This window comes from Homarus americanus, unplaced genomic scaffold (assembly GCF_018991925.1).
Source record: "Homarus americanus isolate GMGI-L3 unplaced genomic scaffold, GMGI_Hamer_2.0 scaffold56333, whole genome shotgun sequence".
NCBI classification, from domain to species: domain Eukaryota; kingdom Metazoa; phylum Arthropoda; class Malacostraca; order Decapoda; family Nephropidae; genus Homarus; species Homarus americanus.
Window position 1 is genome coordinate 7,888,890 of NW_024734940.1, and position 26,138 is coordinate 7,915,027.

Sequence of the window (26,138 nt, forward strand, 5' to 3'; positions counted from 1 at the left end):
TCATTGTTTAAACAAAAAAACAGGTTTCTAAAACAATATTATGCCATCTTGGAACCAAGGATATAACCCCTTAACCTCAGGTAAGAGAAAGTATTGTGAATCACTTGATCTCATGTGTTACTTTCCAATTTATTGTAAGCGTAATTGTTTGCCTGAGTTACTTCACTTCACAGTGCTTTGATCTTGATTTGATTTCTTTATCTTTAAATGATTGTCTAGAAGCATTTATCCCTTGTGTTTGAGTACAGCAAATCATAAGACCAACTAGGTCGGAGTATGTTAAAAGATATAGATTCTACTGTTCGCTTAATACCAAATGCTTGAATAATGAGCTGTGTAACCCAGTGTCAAGGGTAAGTCCAGGAAGACCAGACAAGTGTACTAGTTGACTGTTACCCTGGAATATAGGCCACTAATCAGCTGGTCCAAAATTATTGCTGGTTAGACAGGCAAATGGTACAGATGAACTTTGCCAAAGTTCCATTGTGTATAAACATTGAACCTTGGTCCTTTTTTTACTAGACAAGAATGTTTATGACAACTCATTAAAACATAAAGACGGTATCTTTTATTCGTCTTCAGTTAATGATGCTAATTGATTATGGTATCTCACTATATTGGTTTTGTAGAAATTCATTTGGAAACCATGATGGAGTCAGAAATATAGATATGCTAATGGACAGTTCCAATGCTTGAGTCATAGATGTGCCGTTATACATTAATTATATTCTTCTCCACAACAGGTGCTGGCAGATGAGGGTTGTGTTTTCCAGGAGCGACATGGTTGGGAGCGACCTGGTTGGTTCAACCAGGAGCCAGCACCAACACAAACCTATGACTGGTATGGTGCTTACGACACCCCACCCAACAATGATAATAGCTACAAGACTCTCCTCACAGCTGACTACTCTTTTGACTTTCCATCTCATCATCACATGGTGAGTAGATATTTAGTAGCCTTTATTCAAAAAGTGTCATTGTCAAAAAAGCTTCTTTTTAAGTGTCAGTGGAACAGATTTCTTTTATGCATTATCTTGAATAAGTAAATTGTTATGTTCAGACATTTATGTTTATATATGTAATTTTTCATTGTATAAAACAGTGATATTGTAAGGAGATACATCCAGTAACCACTTATCCTAACTGTGTGTATGGACTTTGTGTTGAGCCAGATCCAAAGAGAGTGCTTAAGATGCCGTGAGACAGCTGCCATATTTGACATGTCCTACTTTGGCAAGTTCTACCTGACGGGAAACGATGCCCAGAAGGCTGCTGACTGGCTCTTCTCAGCAGATGTGTCCCGTGCCCCAGGCACCACAGTCTATACCTGCATGTTAAACCACAAAGCTGGCATTGAAGCAGATCTTACTGTGGTGAGTACAGTACCAAGGTATTTATAGTCTTCAAAAAGGATTCTATTATCTGAACGTTGTGTATAGAAAAACCATATATAAAAGAGGAAAACATATAGGGGGTCCCCGGGTTACGAACAAGTTCCGTTCCTGAAGACGTTCTTAATTCGGAAATGTATATAAGTCGGAACACATTCCATGTGTGCACATTATCATAGTCTAAGCCTTTTTATACTGGAGAGATTGGAGCGCCTGAACTTGCCTAGCTTATACTACAGACGGGCAAGGGGCAACCTAATTGAGGTATACAGTATAAGCATTTCAAGGGACACTACTCAGTCGAGTGTCCTTACCTGGAGCTGGCGGACGCTCACCCCACAAGGGGTCACAGCTCAAGGCTGAAGAAGCCGCAGGCCCAGAAAACCGTGGGGGGTAACTTTTTCGGAGTGAGAGTTGTGAACTCTTGAAAAAATCTGCCAGAGAGTGTTGTTACGATACCGAGTGTGAGCTCTTTCAAGACCAGGCTTGACCAACACTGGAGCAGGTTCAGATACATTCAGGAGCTGGTGCATGCCCAGTACTTGCCAACAGTGTGTAACAGAGACGTGACCGATCGCCCAAGCGATAAAAGTAAAGTAAAAGTATACATTTAGAATAAATTAATTTAAGAGAAAAGAAGAAATTGAATGACAAAATACAGCAAATGAAAGTAAAAATTAAAGTTTAACATTTACATTAAAACCTGGGGCTGGATTACATGTAGAGATGGGCTTTAGTAGGAGTGATTTTGATCTTCCACCCATATCACTAACAATCTTTCCATTTCATTTATCAATCCACTTCTTTGTTTTGTCATCACAGTTGAGGGCATTGGTGTATATCCTTTTACATGTTCAATAATTTTTTGTTTTTGTCTCACAATTTTTCTGATCGTTGACTCACTGAAGCCTAACGCTTTACCAATGACTAGGGTATTTCGCCTTTTTCAGAACGTTTAATTACATCAACTTTCACTTCCATTGTAAATGTTTTCCTTTTCTTGGATGCACTACTATCACTTACATCAGGTTTGTATTTGGGAGCCATGATAAGGGCAGAAAAATAAAGTTATTGAGCAAAAAACAACAGTTTGCACTTGATCATACACGATACTGAAGTGAGGGTAAGGCGTACTGACGCTCCCTCAAGGCGTGTGGCTGGGTGACACATTACTCCCCACCCGCTGCTACGCGATGCAAACGCGTTCTTGTATGTTAATACTGTAGATATATGAGATGAATATGCTGTAATATGTAACTGTACTATTTACCATTATTGATTCAGGTCTCTGTATTATATGTTATAATCATACCCCCTTTTGTCACTGAGTGTAGTTCATGTTTTAGGCACATGCGCGCTGTACGCGCATGCGCAGACAGAGATACCCAGAGAGATTCCAAGACAGGACGCTGTTTTCCCGTCTTAACTCCTTTTGTGTGTTTGTCCCAGAAATAGAACTTACGAACTTGACACCAGTGTGTTTCCTTTACCCCTGATTGGAAGCATCACCTGGGTCTCCCACAAATACTACGAACCAGTTGTACCTATGTTGAATTCTTAAAATAATTGACCTTATGGGACTTCTTTTGTATCGGCGGGTGTTCGTTAGTCGGACGTTCGTAACCCAGGGACCCCCTGTAAGTCATACTTGAAAATGAAAGTTTTAAAATATTTACAAGGCAGATATATGTGTAATTCTTAATTTTTGTATCTCTTAACTTAATGTTAGTGCTACCTTTTAGTGCAATCATATGTTTATGGTGTCTTTTTGCCACAGAGTATATGTGAGGGGGGCCAAGGATCAGCTTGTGATCCCACCTTCGCAGGTAGGGGATTCTACCTAGCTGCAGGTGGGGCAGCGGCACTCCAAAATTTGGCCCATGTTTTAAAAGAAGTGAGGACTCACCAGTGGGATGTGGAAGTGTTGGACCACACTGAAAACATGGCCATGTTGTCTGTGCAAGGCCTTAACAGTAGGGCCATTCTGCAGCAGGTTACTGAAGAAGACTTTAGTGATGAAGCATTTCCTTTCTCCACCCACAAAGTTATTACTATTGCTGGACATAAAGTTCGTGCCCTCAGACTCTCTTTTGTTGGAGAAATGGGTGAGTATCATGTTTAGTACAATAGTAACCAGTGTATTCTTTGTTCAATCTCAAGTTTTATTTTTTTTTACAATACAGTAGTTAGTGGATGCTTCGTCTTTTTTCCAAGAAAAATTTATCTAATGCTATTATCACCACAATGGCATCACTTTGTCTAATCTTAAACTGGCAAACATTTGCATTCTCTTCTTATTTCTTTGAGATTTGTTTCAGCTGTTTCACCCCATTTTGTTGGAAAGAGAATAATGTTGATAAAAATAAAGTATGAAATTTTTGTTCCAACAAAACAATTTGTATTAAAAAAACATAACTCTTCCATAAGATGCATAATATGGAATGTTAAAGGAAATGCAAAATGTTATCAATGTGTTATCTAATGGTAGACCCTGCTGCCATATGGCATCACAAAAATTGTGACCAAGCCCCAGGTTGCTGATCTGACTTTCTGCCTCATTTGACCCGGGGGTAAATCATAATTTTTAACCTTTTTAAATGATAAAACAATAAAAAGTAATTAAGAAAAACTATATATTGCCCCCTCTAGAAACTTCCCTGGCAGCGTGGAGGGAGGGAGATAAGGGGACAGCTTGTTAACGGCGATCACTCGTGATCACTACGCACTTAGCAGCTATTTTCAGCTTGCCTTTATGTCCGAGATTGCCAGTAATGAATATATTTACTGATCATAATACAGTGAACCCTCACTTTACGCGGTTAATTCAACCCACAGGGTACCGCGGAAAGTGAGAAACGCTTAAAGTGAACAACATAACATATGGGATTAATTGAAATAGAGACCGGGCCGACCCCCAAACTCCACTTTTTGACGACACACAACTATGTTGTAGTAAAAATATTATCTTAACTTTATGATGGTATGCACACACAATTAATACAGAAGAGGTTAGGTTAGGAAAAATAAAGGTTAAGTTAGGAAAAATAAAGGTTGGGGGTAACACTTACGTTAGTAGAAGAGATGGGTCGGCGTACGGGAATGGAGGCTGGTTCCGAGGCAGAGGGCAGGCTACTGGCCCTCAGGTGAGTCACCATCACTGTCATCCACACTTGTCAGGGCCTCCCTGACAAATTCCTCAAAGTCATCATCACTGTCTCTACCTCTGTCACTATCACTGGCTTGGGCTGGCTGTGGTGGGTTGCGGGCGAAGAACTCTGTTATGCTTTGCTGACTGCTGGTGTTTATGTTGTCATGATAAACCTTGAAGTAGGGCTCCATAGTCTGCAACAGCTGGGTAGTGAAGAATTCATACCTGTTTGCGTCAGGGTCGTCGGAAAGGAGGAGCTTGACTTTCTCGATACACTCGATGGCACCCCTAACATTACTATGGGATAAGCGGTCTTCTTCTTGGGATGACGCACCACCTGCCTCTTCACTGACGTCATCATTATCTACCATCTCGTCGGTAGTCACATCAGGATCCCTTATCACCTCCAGGATGTCGTCGTTGGTGGTCTCGGAGAAGCCTGCAGCTGTAACACTCTGCGCAGCTTCTCTGGCAAGGTCCACTGCTACTGCAACAGTCTGAACCTCACCAGTCACAGATTGACTCTGCCTAACGGCCGGAATGCCTTGCAACACGTCTCCATGCGTGACGAACAGTTGCTACAGATAGCTGATCCCATGCCTCCACCAAGAAGTCCACAGCTTTCTTGATGTTGAATATTCTCCAGAATTTTTTAAAAGTACTTGTTGCTCTGCCAACTGTTGATCCTCGTCGTCTTCGCTCTTGCTATCGGTGGTGGTGTCACTCAGGTTACGCAACTCTTCCCTGGTGTTGGTGTAGTCGTTCAGGAGCTTGAATTTTTTCGTAGAGAATGCAGCTTTTACATTACAGATTAACTCTTGGTCCATGGGCTGTAATATAGACGTAGTGTTGGGAGGAAGGAAGACCACTTTTACGTTGGGGTGACGATCCAACAGTAGGGGCGAGTGTCCTGGTGCGTTGTCCAGCACCAACAAAATCTTGAATGGCACATTCTGTTGCTCACAGAATTTCTTCACATTGGGAACGAAACAGTCATCAAACCAGGAGAGGGACAGTGTAGAGAACATCCACGCCTTACGTGCGGTCAGCCAGTGGACATTTAGCTTGGTCATGTCCATGCTCATGTAGGCGTGCGGCTTGCGTGCTGTGTGGATCACCGATAACTTGAGCTTACAGGTACCGGAGGCATTGGTGGTAAACAGGACGGTGATGCGCTCCTTCTGCAACTTCCGGCCCCGACACTTGCTGGCATTCTTCACAACGAAGGTCTTGGAAGGTAGCTTTTTCCAAAAAAGACCAGATTCGTCCATGTTAAACACTTGGTCGTCGGTGTACTGTCCTTCCTCCATAATCTCACGTAAAAACGGAGGAAATTCCCTAGCCGCAACACGGTCAGCACTAGCTTCTTCACCACCAATGTTGATATTGGTGATCTTGTTCCTCTTCTTAAACCTCTGTAACCACCCAGAGGAAGCATTAATGGGTTTGGGCTCTGTAATTCCCATCTTTTGTGACACTGCAGCATACAGTTCAAGTGAGTACTCCTTAACAGAGCGCGTGTCCACTGCCATGTTCCGTCGCGCCTGACGCACCAAGTAGCTCACAAGTAATTTTTCCGTCTTGAGAAGCACCTGGTTGTGGAAATACTTTATCATAGAAGCACCTGTAGACTTTGTGATGTTCATGTGCTCCTTTATCTTGGCTGCATCCTTCTTTATCGTCCGGATCGTAGATTCGTTCACACCATGCTGGCGCGCCAAATCAACCTGTCTTGTTCCTTTCTCCAACTCTTGGATGATCTTGTACTTCACCTCGTAGCTTAAGGAACGTCGTGTCTTCTTTGGCTTAGGGCGGCTGGGTCCAGGCAAGGAAAGGTTTCTCTCTGGGGGCGGTGGTCCGGCGGAAGCCATTTTACAGAACAATGGATGCACGATTACACGGTGTGGCCTGGAGGGATGAAACTGCCGCGGCTAGGTCAAGCCTCGTCTTTCCTCTCTCCCTCCCTTCCCCAGGTGGACACGTCATATTACTTTAAACCAATTACAGCTAGCAGCGGAGGGAGGTAGGGATGCATGGCCAATCACAGTCCGATACGTCATATGACGTCACTGATAACGCAACAGAGACATGCACTGTGCAACCTTACCGCGCGGCTTGCCCAGGCGGAGGCGGGAGCAGGCGGGAGGGGCGAATCTAAAAATAGCGTCGAGCCAGACACTCTCCGCGTAAAGGGGTACACGCACCGCGGAATGTGAGCATCCTGGTTTCGGCAGGGTACCGCGTAAACGCGGAATGTGGGACCGCGTAAAGTGAGGGTTGACTGTACTTGTTTCCTATAAATAATTCATTTAGAATTTATTTTATCTGCATTATTTTTCATAAACAACGCTCGGCGACACACACGCAGTCTGTCTGGCTGTCTTTGTGTTTGGTAGAGCAAGTAATGCGTGGAAATAATTATTGGAATAAGAATTCTTCAAATAAATACATTTATAACATAATCATAGCATTATTTTCCAGTAATACTACACTACAATACAGTACAAGTACAATACTTTTAGCAATTTAAACAACATGATTGGACAAGATTGAAACATCTCAAGGAAGCTTGTTTCTCTAGTCACACTGGAACCTGATAACCCATGCTGGGCATTTAAGCAACATAACTCCATATTCAGTGTGGGTCGGGTCGTGTTGCATCTCTGTAACAAAGCGTGTTTGGCATTCGGGCCTTCGTTGTTGAGCAGCAAAAATTGAACAGTGATTACATAAGATCATCAAGATCGTCTTAGTGATGTGAAAGAGTAAATCGATGTAGGATATTTATTGCTAGATGCGATTGTATATTTGAAAACTCAATCTCCACTGATTTGGAGGTACAGCCCAGGTCAAGAGGCCTACAACCACAAAATGATTGCCACATAGCAAGACTTTTATTTTTTTTTTTTTTTTTACGGAGTTGTGGTCATAGCTGTAATAAAGGCCAACCAGGCAGTGTAATACTGTGTCTTTAGTTAAATCAGTTAATGGTGTCATCAGTGACCACGGAAGAGGTTGTAAATAACTTAAAGTGAAGAACAAATTGGTAAGCAAGCTGGTGAGGCACCACTGCCAGCAGAAACCAAGTCGTATTATTGGTGCCACAGAGACTTTTATTTTTATTTTGTTTGTGTGCTTTCTCAAGGACTCAAACTGTGCCTACAATCCACCATTCATAGGGAAATATAGTGTACACAGTGATAGCACAAAGAGATATATTCGTTGATGAGAACTGGAAAAGAAAGTATAAGGAAAGAATAGTTAACTTCTTACTTTTGTCCTCTTCACCACTGATCGGCTCGTTAGCCGCTTGGGCGATCGGTCACGTCTCTGTTACACACTGTTGGCAAGTACTGGGCATGCACTGGCTCCTGAATGTACCTGAACCCACTCCAGTATTGGTCAAGTTTTGTCTTGAAAGAGCTCACACTCGGTGCCGTCACAACACTTTCTGGTACATTGTTCCAAGAGGTCACAACTCTCACTCTGAAAAAGTTTGCGCTCACGGTTTTCTGGATCTGCGGCTTCTTCAATCTTGTGCTGTGACCCCTGGTGGGGCGAGCGTCCGCCAGCTCCAAGTAAGGACACTCGACTGAGTAGTGTCCCCTGAGATGATTATACACCTCAGCTAGGTCACCCCTTGCCCGTCTGTAGTATAAGCTAGGCAAATTCAGGCGCTCCAATCTCTCAGGGTAGCTGAGGTGCCGAAGTGCAGGCATCAGCCTGGTGGCCCTCCTTTGAACATTTTCAACCAACTGACAGCCCCTAGCATATCTCGGGTACCAGACGGGGTGACAGTACTCCAGATGGGTTTAGCACTTCACTCTTGAAGATCGTTATGAAGGACGGACCGTCTAGATATCTGAACGACCTTTTTATAAGACCCAATAATTTATTTGCCTGATTTACCATCTTCTCGCAATGGCCTGATAACTTCAGCTCATTGTCAACATACACACCTAGGTCCTTCTCACATTCAGTCTCAACTAGTGCAGTTTCTTCATCCCGTTGGGACATATGATATGCCTCCTTACTGTTGGTATGCCCCAGGTGCATCCTCTTACACTTTGTGACATTGAATCTCAGCAGCCATTTCTTCGATCATTCTTGGAGCCCACAGAGGTCCTTCTGCAGCTCCTGACAGTCTGCTTGGTTCTTAATTTCCCGAAATAACTTAGTGTCATCGGCAAACATTTGTATGGAGGAGTGTACAACGTCAAGCATGTCATTTATGAAACAAACAAACAATTGTGGGCCCAATACACTGCCCTGTGGTACCCCGCTTGTGATAGGTACGGATGATAATTTCGTGCCATTAATCACCACACACCGCTTGTGGTCATGTAGAAAGTCTTCTATCCACGCTAGGACAGTTCCCCGAATTCCGTGCCCTTCCAGTTTGATTTTCAGCCTTTCGTGGGGTACACTGTCGAAAGCCTTCGCTGGGACTCTTATTGACCTTTAGCTTTGACAGTTTATTTCTAATACCCTCTTCTGTGAACACAATGTGGGTCAGTGCTGTGTCGAATCGTCTGTTCTCAAACGCAGGAAGGTTAATCGCATCCTCTCTTGTGAACACCGAGGAAAAAAGCTGTTCACTACCTCAGCTTTATCTTGGTCAGAATCTGCATAACTACCATCTTCAAATCTCAGGTCTGATACTCCGACTCGTGTTTTTAATTTCGACTTTGCATCGCGGTAAAACGCCTTTGAGTTTGACTTGACCTCGCTTGCAACCAGCCTCTGGAACTCCTTTTCAGCCCTTCTACACTCTATCTTTGCTTGGTTTCTGGCTCTTGCATACATCCACCTGTCCTGCTCATCGTTTGACCCAACCCACATCTTGAATTTCTTGGTTTTCTTCTTAACTTTGTCGACTGCCGCATGGTTCATGTGTAGGGATCCCCTCGTATTCCTAGAGGCACTGGGTTTGGTCTTGGGAATATATTTATCGATCAAATGGGTCACTTTACTAGTTATGATATTCAGCATAGTGTCTGCATTCTTGTGCCTTAATGAGTCAGGCCAGTTGATACCCCTCATCTCTCCCCTCATCCCGTTGTAATTTCCCTTGTAATATTTGCACCTTGTTACTATATGGTGACTGGTGCCAACTGGGGCAAGGTGTTCCAGTTTGGCCACCATACCCTCCTCGTTTGTTATGATGAGGTCAAGTGGCTTGGGTGTTTGTTCCCCTCTGTAATGTGTCGGGTCTCTAACATTTTGGAACGGAAAATTATCTCTCAGAGTTTTGTACAAAAAGAGTAGCAGGGTTATTTAAGTCATTTGGGGTGAACTCGTTTCTCCAGTCGATGTCGCCAGTTAAAGTCCCCCATGATAAGGAGGTAGCTAGGGTTGAGCATCGCCACATTGTCTATTAAGGTTCTTAAGTTCCTTTGATTTAGTGGGCCACAGTTTGGGGATCTGTAGATACACCCTATGATAAGTAAGTCCCCTCCCTTTAATTTAATTTTACACCACTTGGACTCTTCAAAAACATCCTCTCCCTGTACCCTCTCCTGGCTGGCTCTAAGGTCTTGCCTAGCATAGATAACCACACCCTTCTTGCAAGTTTCTTGAGAAAGGTTCTTAAATATGTCATATCCAGCAATACTGAACTCACATTCCTCTGGGTCGATTCTCCTGTTCTTGTACAACAGTTCTACAACTCTTACAATATCTGGTTGGTGCACCTTCAGTAGTGTTTCAAACTCCTCTCTCTTATCAAGAAACGTGTCAGTATTAGTGTACATGACATTCAAGCCAGAATTTGTTCTCGGTAACATCTCTGCTCTTAGTAGTAACCACCCCCCCCCTACCTTTCTCAGAAGCTGCAGCATTTGCTAAGTACACTGTATTTTGCAGGGTGTGGTTAGAAATTTCATTGTTTACACGGAGCTCGCCTCCTGTCTGGTAGGCGGAGCTGGTGCCACCTCCCGGGTGGGGGGTAGAGCGGGTGGAGGGTGCTCTGCTGCCCCCTGGCCCTGTGTTGGCACACTTATTTCCACTACCCTCCCCCTGAGTATTACCCATGTACAGTCACCCAAAAAAGTCCTGTCGCGAACCATGAACCCCGAGATTCAGTCTCTTGAATCCGAAGCATTTATGGACAGAATAATGTATCAGTATCTACTGCTTCGGGTTCACGAATCTGAATCTCGAGGTTCGTGGTTCGCGACAGGACTTTTTTGGGTGACTGTACACCCATCCCCTTTCCTCCTTGACTCCTCCCTCTTCTGCTTCAATTCCTGCAGGAGCTTCTTGTGCTGTTCCCTCTGCATTACCGTGCGATCTGGGAGAATGAATACACTCCGAGATGGAGATGCCTCGCTCCTTGCTAAGTTTTTTACCTGCTGAATAACCCCCCATTTCTCTTCCTCGCTCACTAGTGTGATCCTGAGGGAGCAAGGCTTATCCCCCTGCTTTTGTCCCAGCCTCCTCACATCCTGTGGGGTTGATGGCATCTTCAGAACCTCTGTACAAATATCAGTTAAACTTCATCTTATCGTGTGTTACCTTACTCTCAGTTCCCTCCGCCTGGTTCTCGGGGACTCCAAAAACTATTACATTGTTCCTCCTCTCCCCTAACAGTAGGTCCGTTAATTTTTATTTGTTCGACACACTTCTTCAGAGACCCTAGCTGCTGTAGAACCTGTTCTGATCCTGCATTACTCTCCGCCACCTCCCCCCGTGGCCCTGCTAATGCCTCAGCATAACTCCTCTTAGCAACCACCTCCCTTCTGTCGGCAACTTTCTCAGTCTTTGCAAGGATCTCTTTCCAAACTTGCTCTAGTTTGGCAACCAGCAGGGCTCCAGCTTCATCTATTTTTGTCCCTAGGGAACTCGTTCCCTTGAGGCCTATTTCACTTTGACTATGCAGCCAGGGCAATACCAGCAACAGCCTTCATGCTTTACGGCAGTTAGCATCTTCCTAAACGTTACATTGGTCAGTCCTGTATCATCCACATCCATCATCCCCCCGCAGGAGTCACATATCCCTCATGGTTATTGTTGTTGGGGGGATGCAGACTGTGTATAGATCTACACCTATTTAGAAAAAATAAATAAACAAAAAAAACAGTACTTAGCTGCCCTGTGTTGGATATAACCTCCCCTGTTGCTTATGGGGTTTTCTTCTGTTTTTCTTCTCGTCTTTTTATTTTTATTTTTTTCAGTTCACTTCGGCGGTTTGTCAGTATTTATGTGCTATCTCTATGTACACTGCATTTTGCTATGAATAACGGATTTCAATAACCCACTCAGTCCTTTAGAAACAGAAAAATAAAATTAAACTTTCTTTGGGGCAGTAATAGAATGCCTTTATGGATAGCCAAGCTTGTTGATTTTATTTATTTTTTATTTTAACTAATACCGTACTTTCTTTTCCTGTTCTCATCGACAATTTATCTCTTTGTGCTATCACTGTGTACACTATATCTCCCTGTGAATGGTGTATTGTAGGCACAGCTTCAGTCCATGAGAAAGCACACAAACAAAAAAATTTAAAGTCTCTGTGGCACCTTTAACACGACTTGGTTTAAGCTGGCAGTGGTGCCTTTCCAGCTTGCTTGCCAATTTGTATTCACTAAGTTATTTACAACCTCTTCTGCGGTCACTGATGACACTATGAACTGATTTAACTAAAGGCACAGTACTACACTCCCTGGTTGGCCTTTATCACACCCATGACAACAACTTTGTAAAAAAATAAAAATTAAATAAAAGTTTTGTCATATGGCAATGATTTTGTGATTGTATGCCTCAAACTCGTTGGAGATTGAGTTTTCAAAAATACAATCGCATCTAGCATTAAAAATCCTACATCAATTTACACTTTCAAATCACTAAGACGATCTTGATGATCTTATGTAATCACTGTCCAATTTCTGCCGCTCAACAACGAAGGCCCGAGTGCCGAACACGCTTTGTTACAGAGATGCAACACGACCCGACCCACACCTAATGCCTAAAATATAGAAATCATAACTGACACGTTCCTTAATAAGAGAGAGGACTTTGAAACACCACTGAAGGTACACCAACCCGATATTGTAGAAGTTGTAGAACTGACAAGAACAGGTGAATTGACCCAGAGGAATGTGAGTTTAATATTGCTGGATATGACTCATTTACGAACCTTTCTCAAGAAACTTGCAAGAGGGGTGTGGTTATCTATGCTAGGCAATACCTTAGAGCCAGCCAGGCGAGGGTACAGGGAGAATGTGTAAAATTAAATTAAACGGAGGGGACCTACTTATTGTCGGGTGTATCTACAGATCCCCAAACTGTAGCCTACCAAACCAAAGGAACTTAAGAGAGTTGATAGACAATGCAGTGATGCTCAACCCTAGCCACCTGTTTATCATGGTGGACTTTAACTATGGCGACATCAACTGGAGAAACAAGTTCACCCCAAATAACTTGAATAACCCTGCTACTCTTTTTGTAGAAACTCTGAGAGATAATTTTCTATTCTAACATGTTAGAGACCCGACACATTACAGAGTGGAGCAAACACCCAAGCCACTTGACCTCATCATAACAAACGAGGAGGGTATGGTGGCCAAACTGGAACATCTAGCCCCAGTTGGCACTAGTCACCATGTAGTGTTGTCATTCTGATTTAACTGTTACCTTGTTCATGATAAAGCCAGGCCAAGGTGCAAATATTACAAGGGAAATTACAATGGGATGAGGGAAGAGATGAGGGGTATCAACTGGCCTGACTTATTAAGGTACAAGAACACAGAAACTACGCTGAATATCATAACTAGTAAAATGACCCATTTGATCGATAAATATATTACCAAAACCAAACCCAGTGCTTCTAGGAAAACGAGAGGACCCTTACACATGAACCATGCAGCGGTCGACAAAGTTAAGAAGAAAACCCAGACATTCAAGACGTGGGTTAGGTTAAGAATGCTAAGAGAGTTGTGCAACGAGCTTGCTGAGCCTCTGAAAATCCTGTTCTGTAAATACCTGGAGAAGCAAAAGGTCCTCAGTGACTGGAAAATGGCTTATGTGAGTCCCATTTTCAAGAAGGGCGATCGTCACTCCACGAACAGTTATAGACCGGTGAGCCTAACCAGCATAGTATGCAAAGTACTTGAGAGCATTATCAGAGATTCCGTGATGGAACATCTACTACGAAACAACCTTGTAAAGGATTGCCAACATGGTTTTATGCCGGGGCGCTCCCGCTTAACACAATTGCTCAAGGCATTGGATATTTGGACCCATATTATGGAATGGGGTGGTAATATCGACAATATATACCTAGATTTTGCCAAGGCGTTTGACAGTATACCCCATGAAAGACTGAAAATCAAACTGGAAGGGTACGGAATTCGGGGAAATATCCTAGCATGGATAGAAGACGTTCTGCATGACCGCAACCAGTGTGTGTGGTGGTTAATGATACGAAATCATCATCTGTACCAGTCACAAGCAGGATGTCACAGGGCAGTGTAATGGGCCCACTGTTGTTTGTTTGTTTGCTTCATAAATGACATGCCTGACGCTGTACATTCCTCCATACAAATGTTTGCGGATGACACCAAGTTATTTCAGGAAATCAAGAACCAAGGTGACTGTGAAGAGCTGCAGTAGGATCTCTGTGAGCTCCAAGAATGGTCGAAGAAATAGCTGCTGAGATTCAATGTCTCGAAGTGTAAGAGGATGCACCTGGGGCATACCAACGGTAAGGAGGCGTATCATATGTCCCAACGGGCTGAAAAAACTGCACTATTTGAGACTGAATGTGAGAAGGACCTAGGTGTGTACCGTATATCTCGGCTTATAAGACGGAATTTGAACATTAAAAAGATCTGTCCAAAGTTAGGGGGTCGTCTAAACCACCAAGTATAAAATTCTTACCTCTTAAATATTGTGGTTTAGTTTGTCAAGAGTGGTGATGGAAACATTGTAAGCCACTCACAAGGTCTTACCACTAATTATTTTATACTGAAACTTACGTTTGGCAAGCTGGATTCAAATTAAGATTACCGGTATATTAAAATAATAAAAATGTATTATAAACCTGTCTAACATACCGTAAAAGAGAATTATACCCCTGTAATAAACACAGCTATCATCACACACCCCTCCCCACGCCCCCCCCATTTGCCAGTGAGGAGACAAGAAAGGGAAAGTGACCGCGAGATTGGGCTATTTTTAGCCGTGGAGGTGGTCAGTAATGCATATCGGTATATTTACTGATAATAATACTTAAAATTTATTTTTTTACAAGGAATATTCAGTAAATGACTGCATTAATTCTTGAAACTACTGACAGTTAAATACAGACGCTTAAGTGACGTCACTAGTGTTTACACTACACCAGCTGGTAACATTTGATGCCATTACTTGAAGTGAATTGGCCTTATTTAAAGTAACTAACCATAAATAAATACAAAAAGTAAAAAAAAGATCAAAAGTGAGAAATAATATACTGTATGTATGTTGTGTTGTCAAAGTTAGAGGAACAATTCAAACTGCAATTGTGTGTAAATGAGGCAGAAAGTCAGGTCAGCGCTGAACCTGGGACTTGGTCACAATTTTCGTGATGCCATATGGCAGCAGGGTCTACCATTAGACAACACATTATGCTTCCAATATCTTCCCAGGCGGTAGTATCTACCTGTTTGGTAGCTGCCTACTACCTACACAATTTTTAGTAATATTACTTTGATACATGATAAATTAGACAATGAAAATAAACATCAAATTTAATTACCAAGACGCTTCCCATTGGCAGCTGTAAGAAGAGGGGGAGATGGGCTATTTTTATCCCGTCTTTGTGTCTGAAGTGGCCAGTAATACCATATATTTACGGTATCTCCTATAAATAATTAATTTAAAATTTATTTTTTACATAGAATATTCAGTAAATGACTTTTAAATAAATACACAAATAATTCGGTAAATCTATTTCAAGTAAATGGAAAATAAGCAAACAAATGTTATTTACCACCACCCCTTCCCTCTGGCTCAGAGTGAGATGAAGGGGAGATAAAGAAGGCTATTTATAGCCCGTCTTTGTGTCTGAAGTGACCAGTACTCTAATGCACCATAAATAATTCATTTAACATTTATTTTTTGTACATATATTTTGTTGTATATATATGTATGTATGTATATACAGTTGTACCCCACTTAACGCGGTCAATAAAACCCAGAGGGTACCGTGTTAAGTGAAAACCGCGTTAAGTGAACAACAGAACATATGGGATTAATTCCAATAGAAACCGGCCCGACCCCCAAACTCCACTTTTTGACGACACATAACTATGTTGTAGTAAAAATAACATCTTAATTTTATGATGGTACATGCACACAATTAATACTTAAGAGAAATAGAGAAATACAGTCGCCAAGTTAATGTCCATTCAAATAATGGACTCAACTCCCTCCCCTCTTCTCACACTACACTGCTGGCTCTTCCCTCTCTGAGAAATTTTTTGGGGAAAACCACTAAATTTTAATAAATAATACCTCAAACTAAAGTTAGGATAATACAATTGACATTGCTGGATTCCTTGTAAGACCAGGAATATTTTGAATATAAATGTCATATATTTTGCACAAAAGATAACATATTTACTCAGAGAAAACATTTTATCTAAAATTTGTATGTCTAATGCAAAATATATGATGTTTATATTCAAAATGATCACCAAATTGTAAGAATTCCAGCAATGTAAATTATATTCTGGCCGGGTAATTTGTATGAATTTTATGAGCTAAAACAAATATCTTCAGTTAATAAAAAAAAAAATATTCTTCACGACACTATCTGTCAATCAAAGTACCCCACCTTGTCTCCCCCCTCTTCCAACCGCTCGGTCAGTCCCAACCCTCCCCCCCACCCCCACCAGTCCTCCCTTCAAGAGAAAGGTTGGGTGAAAAAAATAAATTTTAACATTTTGTATTAAATAATACCTCAGATTAAAGTTAGGATAATATAATTGACATTGCTGGATTCCTTGTAAGACCAGGAATATTTTGAATATAAATGTCATATATTTTGCACAAAAGAGAACATATCTACTCAGAGTAAACTTTTTATCTAAAATTTGTATGTCTAATGCAAAATCTATGATGTTTATATTCAAAATGATCATCAAATTATAAGAATTCCAGCAATGTAAATTATATTCTGACCGGGTAATTTGTATGAATTTTATGAGCTAAAACAAATATCTTCAGTTAATAAAAAAAAAAATATTCTTCACAGGGTAACAGATGGTCGGTCGGTCCCTCCCTCCCCCCCACCCCCCACCAACCGTCCCAAGGAGATGTGTGGGAAAACCAGAATATTTAACTTTTTAGTAATAAATAATACCTCAAACTAAAGTTAGGATAATATAATTGACATTGCTGGATTCCTTGTAAGACCAGGAATATTTTGAATACAAATGTCATATATTTTGCACAAAAAATAACATATTTACTCAGAATAAACATTATATCTAAAATTTGTATGTCTAATGCAAAATCTATGATGTTTATATTCAAAATGATCATCATATTGTAAGAATTCCAGCAATGTAAATTATATTCTGGCCGGGTAATTTGTATGAATTTTATGAGCTAAAACAGGCAGTCAGGCAGGGTGGCGGGTGGGGCAAAATCTAAAAATAGTGTCGGACACTCACCGTATGGAAAAACCGTTAAGTGAAAGAAGAGGCACCGCGTATATAAAAAAAGTATAATATATATATATATATATATATATATATATATATATATATATATATATATATATATATATATATATATATATATATATATATATATATATATTATATATATATATATATATATATATATATATATATATATATATATATATATATATATATATATATATATATATATATATTTTTTTTTTTTTTTTTTTTAGTAAGAAAATAAAACGCGAATGGTCAAAACTGCTATAAAAAATCCAGCGAAAAACATGGGATTACTGTATTTTCTGAAGTGGATCCATTAACAGAATGAAGCATTAAAATTAACAGGGACGTGAGAAATGCAAATGACCTCTACCAAAAGATGTATAATGAGAAAAGAAAGCAGCTGTGCAAGGTTCTTTCAACAGCTTTATTATTCGAAGGCCTAAACCATCAACTTCAGCTACACCATCAAATTCAGCATCATAACCAGCTTTAGCAACAACTTCAGGTTCAGTAACAGTTTCAGCAACAGCTATGACATCTTTATGGAAAGCTACAGCTTCAGCCAGAGTTGAACCTGATGATTTCATCATCTGAGTAATAATTCGCACAGCATCATTGGCTCTCCTTATGTTTTAGATTTAGACATTACCACCATTGGTGAGTGGAATACAGTATTACCCCGCTTAACACGGTTTCGCTTAGCGCGTTTTACCGTATACGCGGTGCCAAGCCAGAGCCGAACTTTCACTTAACGCGGGTTTTTTCCACGTATACGCTGTGAGTGTCCGGCTCAGAGCTATTTTTAGATTCCCCCCACCCCCCACCCGCCACCCTGCCTGACTGCCTGTTTTAGCTCATAAAATTCATACAAATTACCCGGCCAGAATATAATTTACATTGCTGGAATTCTTACAATATGATGATCATTTTGAATATAAACATCGTAGATTTTGCATTAGACATACAAATTTTAGATATAATGTTTACTCTGAGTAAATATGTTATTTTTTGTGCAAAATATATGACATTTGTATTCAAAGTATTCCTGGGCTTACAAGGAATCCAGCAATGTCAATTATATTATCCTAACTTTAGTTTGAGGTATTATTTATTACTAAAAAGGTAAATATTCTGGTTTTCCCACACATCTGGTAGGGACGGTTGGTGGGGGGTGGGGGGGAGGGAGGGACCGACCGATCATCTGTTACCCTGTGAAGAATATTTTTTTTTTTATTAACTGAAGATATTTGTTTTAGCTCATAAAATTCATACAAATTACCCGGTCAGAATATAATTTGCATTGCTGGAATTCTTATAATTTGATGATCATTTTGAATATAAACATCATAGATTTTGCATTAGACATACAAATTTTAGATGTAATGTTTACTCTGAGTAAATATGTTATCTTTTGTGCAAAGTATATGACATTTATATTCAAAATATTCCTGGTCTTACAAGGAATCCAGCAATGTCAATTATATTATCCTAACTTTAATCTGAGGTATTATTTAATACTAAATGTTAAAATTTAATTTTTTCACCCAACATCTCTTGAAGGGAGTATTGGCGGGAGGTGGGGGGGAGGGTTGGGACTGACCGCGCAGTTGGAAGAGGGGGGGAGGCAAGGTGGGGTACTTTGATTGACAGATAGTGTTGTGAAGAATATTTTTTTTTTATTAACGGAAGATATTTGTTTTAGCTCATAAAATTCATACAAATTACCCGGCCAGAATATAATTTACATTGCTGGAATTCTTACAATTTGGTGATCATTTTGAACATAAACAACATAGATTTTGCATTAGACATACAAATTTTAGATATAATGTTTACTCTGAGTAAATATGTTATCTTTTGTGCAAAATATATGACATTTATATTCAAAATATTCCTGGTCTTACAAGGAATCCAGCAGTCAATTATATTATCCTAACTTTAGTTTGAGGTAATATTTATTAAAATCTAGTGGTTTTCCCCCCCAAAATTTCTCAGAGAGGGAAGAGCCAGCAGTGTAGTGTGAGAAGAGGGGGAGAGAGTCGAGTCCATTATTTGAATGGACATTAACTTGGCGACTGTATTTCTCTATTTCTCTTAAGTATTAATTGTGTGCATGTACCATCATAAAATTAAGATGTTATTTTTACTAGAACATAGGTACAGTGGGGTATGCTATAACGAACGGATCCTACTTCGAATATTCCTATAACGAACGGTTTTACCTATAAAATTGAGAATGCTATAACGAACGCAACTCCTACAACGAACGCGGATGAATACGGGACTATTTCGCCTGGCGCATGAATATTGTTGTACCGCGACCCACAACAAGAGCGTCAGGCGCCATCTTTGTCTCATTGTGTAGCCAGTGCACCACTGTTATTGTTGAAATTTCGTCTTTTGATGTGGAAATTCGCGTTATTTGTATAACTACAGTATTTTGTTATACAAGTATACAATTGTAACAATGAGTTGTCCAAAGCGAGTGAGAAAGCTAATAACCCTTGAAACTAAGAAAGAAATTATAAAGAAACGTGAGAATGGAAGGAGCATTGCGAAACTTAATGATGAATATGGGATGGCTAAATCAACTATATGTACGATTTTGAAGAATAAAGAGGAGTTAAAAACTGTGCAAGTGGCTAAGGGAATCTTTAGACTTAGCAAAGCAAGGTGTAATGTGATTGAAGAGATGGAAAATTTACTCTTAGTGTGGATAAAGGAGAAAGAAATGGCAGGTGGTAACATTAGTGAAGCTATAATTTGTGAGAAGGCCAGACAATTGTTTGAGGACCTTAAAGCCAAGACTGCCAGTGGAAGTGATAGTGATGTGCCAGTGTTTAGGGGTACCTGCATGCTGAATAATACTAAGGTAAGATAGAGTACTGTATTTTTTACATTTTCCACAGAATTTTTTCAGTGTTAAGCGGTTGTATTTGGGGGCCTGGAACGGATTAATCCTATAACGAACGAATGCTATAACGAACGAGGTTCTGGAACCAATTACGTTCGTTATAGCATACCCCACTGTATTGTGTCGGAAAAAGTGGAGTTTGGGGATCAGGCCAGTTTCTATTGGAATTAATCCCATATGTTCTGTTGTTCACTTAGCGCGGTTTTCACTTAACACGGTACCCTGTGGGTTTTATTGACCGCATTAAGCGGGGTACTACTGTATTTGTTTTACATTCATAAGTATTATTTAAAACATATATGAACAGTAATAAGTGTTGCTTTCAAATTCTTATGTAGAGAAATGACGATATATTTTCACATGTTTGCAATTACATACGTTGGTGTTCCCAATCTGTCTCGTTTTATTTCTTTAACATTAATGGCTAGCTACTTCTATTGTTCCATTTATTAACATTAAATAACATTACTTAAAACATATATATTAATTTTTTACATTAATCTTACTCCAGCTATAACCAGGGTCTTATTTTCTTCAGTTTCATATGTAGAACCATTGTCACGGGTGTAAACTCTTCAAAAACAATGCCGTCTCGTCTCCTCTTGTGTGTTTTAATTTTTTACGTATTATTTATGAATTGTATTTTTCATTTTGCATATATACTGTACTGTATAAGCATTAATTCAATCAAATACATATTCAGTAATAAACAATAATGAATCTTTTTGTACATATTCTTAATAAGATAAATGACACTTTCCTTGAGTGCGCACATGTATACGCTGACCTTTTTCTTTGCCATTAGTGGTTAGCTACTTCTATTGTTCCATTTATTAACATTAAATAACGTTACTTAAAACATGTATACTGTATAAAAAAATTTACATTAATTTTACTACAGCTACAACCAGGGTCTTATTTTCTTCAGTTTCTTATGTCGAACCATCGTCCCGGGTGTAAACACTAACGAAAACAATGGTGTCCCATCTCCTCTTTGTGACCATATTATTACTGATTTATTTTGTATAAGGTGCATTCATAAACATTATATAAAGAATATAGTATGAATTTTTCATTAATTTTATTGTTTTGTGGGAAAAGAGGGTAAAAAGTAACACAAAACATATGAAAAGGTCAGACTTTGGAATGCATCTCATTATTATGGCTTTATTTTAATGGTAATTATTGATTCACAATACGATGATTCACCTTACACTGCATTATTGGAGGACACATTACCGTCGTCATTCGAGGCTTTATTGTACTATACTATAATTTATTCACCACATTACAAAATGTCATTCTTACTAAAAAAGCACATTTATGGCAATTTGATGCCTTTGTATGTGCTTTTCACTTGATATGTTCCACATATTAATATACATAATGTATCTTTGACAGGCTGGGAGCTGCACATTCCTAATGCCTCAGCTGTTGCAGTCTATGAGGCAGTGATGGCTGCTGGGAAACCACTGGGCCTAGTCAATGCTGGATACCGAGCCATCGACTCTTTGTCTTGTGAGAAAGGTTACCGCCACTGGCATGCTGATGTCCGTCCTGATGATACTCCTCTTGAGGCTGGTCTTGCCTTCACTTGCAAGCTCAAAACGGACACACAGTTCTTGGGCCGGGAAGCCTTGGAGCTGCAGAAGAGCAAAGGAATTTCCAAGAAATTGGTAACCTTTACCTTGGATGACCCTTCACAGCCTCTGTGGGGCCTAGAGGGTATCTGGCGTGATGGAGAACCAGTGGGTCATATCCGCCGAGCAGAGTTTGCTTTCACACTAGGTCAGGCCATTGCATATGGCTATGTACAAAGGCCCAGTGGGGAGAAAGTAACCAATGACTTCCTCAAAACTGGAACATGGCAGCTGGAATCTATGGGGAAGAGTCTTAATGCCACTGTCCACATCCGCCCGCCGTTCGATCCCAAGAACCTGAGAGTCAAAGGCATTTATGAAAGCAAAACAGTAATCCATACATCAAAAGCTATTGAGTAGCAGAAATGTACAGAGCTCAAAGGCAGATATACCTTTTTAGTTATAAAAAAGGTACTTATCTCAGCAGGTTCTTGCACAATATAACTTGTCCTTTTCTATTTTGTATTTTATTGTAAAAAGCCATGATTAATTTACATACTTTCATTTCATTTTTACATCACTCATCATCATTTTTGTATAATTGTTTGAATTTTTACATGCAATGCCTACAAATGCAAAGTAGTGATGGTTGTATATTACAACCTATTAACTCTGTGATCCAAAATACTGTACTCCCAGTGACCCTGTCAACAGGGTTCATTAATCATAAAGAAAGAGGTATCATACAGTTAAATAATGAACTGTATCTAAATTTTCACAGGTGAATTCTTGAAGAGATATTCACACCTGAAGGAATCATGTAGGTCATTAGTTAAGTAGGGCAACTAAAAGATAATAGAATTATTTAGTAAAAATTATGGTTGTTTAAAAATATTTAACTTGTATCTTTAAGAATTAGTTTTCTCAGAGTTGTGTTAACTCAAATACACCTTTGATATCTCTTTTTCACCAATTCACAGGAATGTCCTCTTTCACCCTTCTCATTATCTGTGTCTATGAACAAAACTTGGTACTCTAGTCACTGGAAGGTGGTAAGGAATATTGTTATTCTCTACTCCAAATGTTAGAGTGAGTGAGGAGTGTTAAAATATGTGTACAAGAAAGGAATTAGCAAAATCTTATGATTATTTTACTGTGGCAAATGTTATTTTCATAAGGGATTGATAGCCTTACATAGAGTACTGTATAGGTGAGATAACATTTATTGAAACCTAGTGTTATGTAGGGGACAGATTGAATGACATAGAACCCCATAATTAAAGGCTTGATATTGAATCCTACACAAAGGTTTCCGTGATAAAAGGATATCTTTAGAAAAAGGGGTGTGGTGATAAAATACAGCGATAATGCACATACCTCATTACTATGTCATGGGTTTGAGTCCTGGCTCCAAACACACAGGTTTTCTCGGGTACTCTAGTTTCCTCCTGTACTATACTAACACTGAAAATTTTAGGTCATCACAAAAAGTAGACCATCTGCCAAAATGGCTATTGAGCTGATAAGTGGTGAAAGGATATTGGATATATTAAAATAAGGCTGCTGTGGTACAGGGGTATGATAGATAGAACCCCACTTTAGGGTTCTTGCAGTGCAGGGATGCCTACACACCTCGACCTAAGTTTAGTTTTTGTGTGGTATCGCTGTTTTTCATGCCAACTATTTCATGTTTGTTAGCATTTCCCAAGATTATTTTTCAAAATACTGTACACTGTGTAATACATTTATTGTGTACTCAGGCCTGTATTGTTAAAAAATGTAGTACAGTAAACCCTTGCTATTCGTGAGGGTCTGGTTCCAAGGAATGGCGTGAATTGGCAAAACCGCGAATAGCACTACTGTATACCTATTCTGTGTATAAAAAAAACCTAAGTCACCAATAGTACTTACATTCGTATGTGGAAGTTTGGAGCTTGATGAAGTGGTGTACTGTACATAGGGAGGCATCTGGTTACTGAAGTATAGGGGGGATCATCAGGATCACTGTTGGAAGAGGGTGATGCACTGGTGGTTAGTGGAGAGGTGCGCGGCTGGGAGGACGAGGTTGGAGCCGTGACAGTAACAGCGGAGTGAGTGAGGGAGGGAGACAAATTAGCTGGGCAAGCGGGTGGTTCTTTTTTTAAAAACATCGTGATTGGTAGTTGTTTCTTCTTGACTTTGAGGTCTTTAGACATATCATGGTAGAGAAACAATACCTAGTTGATTTCTTGGACCTTCTTAAGGCTCCGTTCCATGGAAGGGTCGTGGTCAACAATGAAATCAGTTACCACCTTCACATGTCAAAATTGTTCAAGCCTCAACCTTTTTGTTGCATTTCCATAATTTCTTCTTCATCTTCCTCAGTACTTTTTACCAACTCTTCCAAATCCTCTTCTGTCAGTTCCTCTCCATGCTCATCAGTCAGCTCTGCCATGTCTTCAGCAGCCATGTCCACAAACCCCTCACCACCCAATTGATGTGCATCACTTGCAATGTCATTCGCATCCTTTACTATGGATGGAAATCCCTGGAAGTTATTCACACACTCAGGCCATAAGGTTTGCCAACAACATTCACAGTCTCAGGTTTGAGTTCATTGAATGCTTCACTGATGTTGGTAATGCAGTCTGCAATGCTGTACTCCTTCCAACACTTGCTAACATCAAGGTCAGGGTCTGCGTCCATGGCACTACGGTTACGACCAAAAGAGCGTCAGATGTAATATGCCTTGGAGGTACGTATTACACCCTGATTAAGAGGCTGAATAAGAGCAGTGGTGTTAGGGGGTAGGAACACCACCTCTACTCCTGGATGGCTAAACTGCAAATTTTCTGGGTGGTCTTGAATTCCATCTTCTTGGAAGCAAGGTACTTTTCTACTTCTGGGACGAAGCATTTATGGAACTATTCCAGGAATGCTTACACAGTTACCCATGCCTTTTTGTTGGACTGGCAAAAAGTTCTTGTTTTTACCCTTTGAAGCCCTAGGGTTTGCTAAGCGGTAAAGCAAGCCAGGTTTGATCATGTGACCAGCTGCCTCTCCTGCTTGTTTATGTACGTTCTACCTGGCATCTTATTCCAATATAGACCGGATTCGTCGGCATTAAACACTTGCTCTGCTCTATAGCCTTTCTCTTCTTTTATTTTCTTTAACTTGGCAGGAAATGCATCTGTGGCTGTGTGGTCAGCTGATGCGGCCTCCCCAGTCAGCTTCACATTATAGAGAGAGAATTTTATCTTAAAATTCTCGAACCACCCTTTACTGGCACTAAAAGTTGGTTCAGTAGCTTCATTATCCCCTTCACCACCTGTTGACTCATAAAAATGGGCATAAAGACTCTAAGCCTTCTCACGAATCACGTTACTGTCGATCAGAACATTTTTGCGGTGCTGGTCCTCAATCCAAATGTTCAGTGCTTTTTCTCTTTTTACTGTGTTCTTGTTTCAAACAACCTGCGCCACTTTAGCACTTGCAGGAGCACTCGCTTGAACAGAATCACGAATTGCTTGTTTATTCTTCCTTATATACCACACATGGTTGAGTGCCAACAGAGGGAGAGGAGACGTTGCAGGCGTGTGGGGTGACTCATTGCGCTGTGGGAAAAGGCTCGTAAGCTAGCCACCATCTGCTTACAGCGAATCGTCGAAATCGCAAATTGCAAACCCCCGTATGGCAAGGGTCTACTGTACTGTACTGTGCATTGCTATAAGTTAGAGATTCGGGTATAGAGAATGGATGTCAGGTAGTTATGGAAGTACAGGTACCGTATTTAGTTCAATCTGAAAAGGCAAATAAGTTTTCCATTTATACTCAGTACAGTAGCTTCATTAAAAATAAATAATCTTGAAAGTATTGTAATTTATCTGTTATGAGGGGTATTTCATCAAATATTTTAAGTTAATATACAGATTTCATTGTTGGAAATAACATTATTTCCTGTTAAGTTTAAATTTAATAATATGAATACTGTTTTTTGTTTGTAAAATTATTTGCTGTATATGCATTTAAACATCTGCTGAATATACTCTTTCTTAATCCTTGTTGAAGCTGGATAGACCAACTGCTCGAATGGCTAGTAAGCTGGTAAGTGGTGAATATGGTAAAAAAAAAAAAAAACAGTTCCTACATGGGTTATATCCAAGGGGAGGGCAGTGGAAGCAAGAGCGCCAACACAGAGCCAGGAGGCAGCGGTACACCCTCCACCCGCTCTACCTCCCTGTTAGAGCTGCTTGCCGACTACAGATAGTAGCCTTGCCAGGGGAAACGCTAGGTCAGACAGATTTAACATCCCATCATATAGCGTTAAAGGAAGGAACCAACCCTATTTACATACCAGCTTATAGACTACCTCATAGCCAGCGCGCTGTAGTGCAAGATATGGTACAGGGTATGTTAGATGAGAATGTCATTAGACACTCAAAATCC

General features: G+C 40.2%; 1 protein-coding gene across 1 annotated transcript in view; it reads left to right on the forward strand.

Annotated features, from left to right (window-relative positions):
* LOC121870602 (sarcosine dehydrogenase, mitochondrial-like) overlaps positions 1 to 25,733 on the forward strand; it is a 62,350-nt gene extending 36,617 nt beyond the window's left edge. The window contains exons 9-12 of the mRNA XM_042372435.1: positions 744 to 938; positions 1,173 to 1,373; positions 3,169 to 3,496; positions 21,535 to 25,733. Of these exons, the coding sequence (XP_042228369.1) occupies positions 744 to 938; positions 1,173 to 1,373; positions 3,169 to 3,496; positions 21,535 to 22,133 (1,323 nt within the window). The 3' untranslated portion in view covers positions 22,134 to 25,733. The remainder of the gene's footprint in view (positions 1 to 743; positions 939 to 1,172; positions 1,374 to 3,168; positions 3,497 to 21,534) is intronic.
* The last annotated feature ends 405 nt before the right edge of the window (positions 25,734 to 26,138 follow it).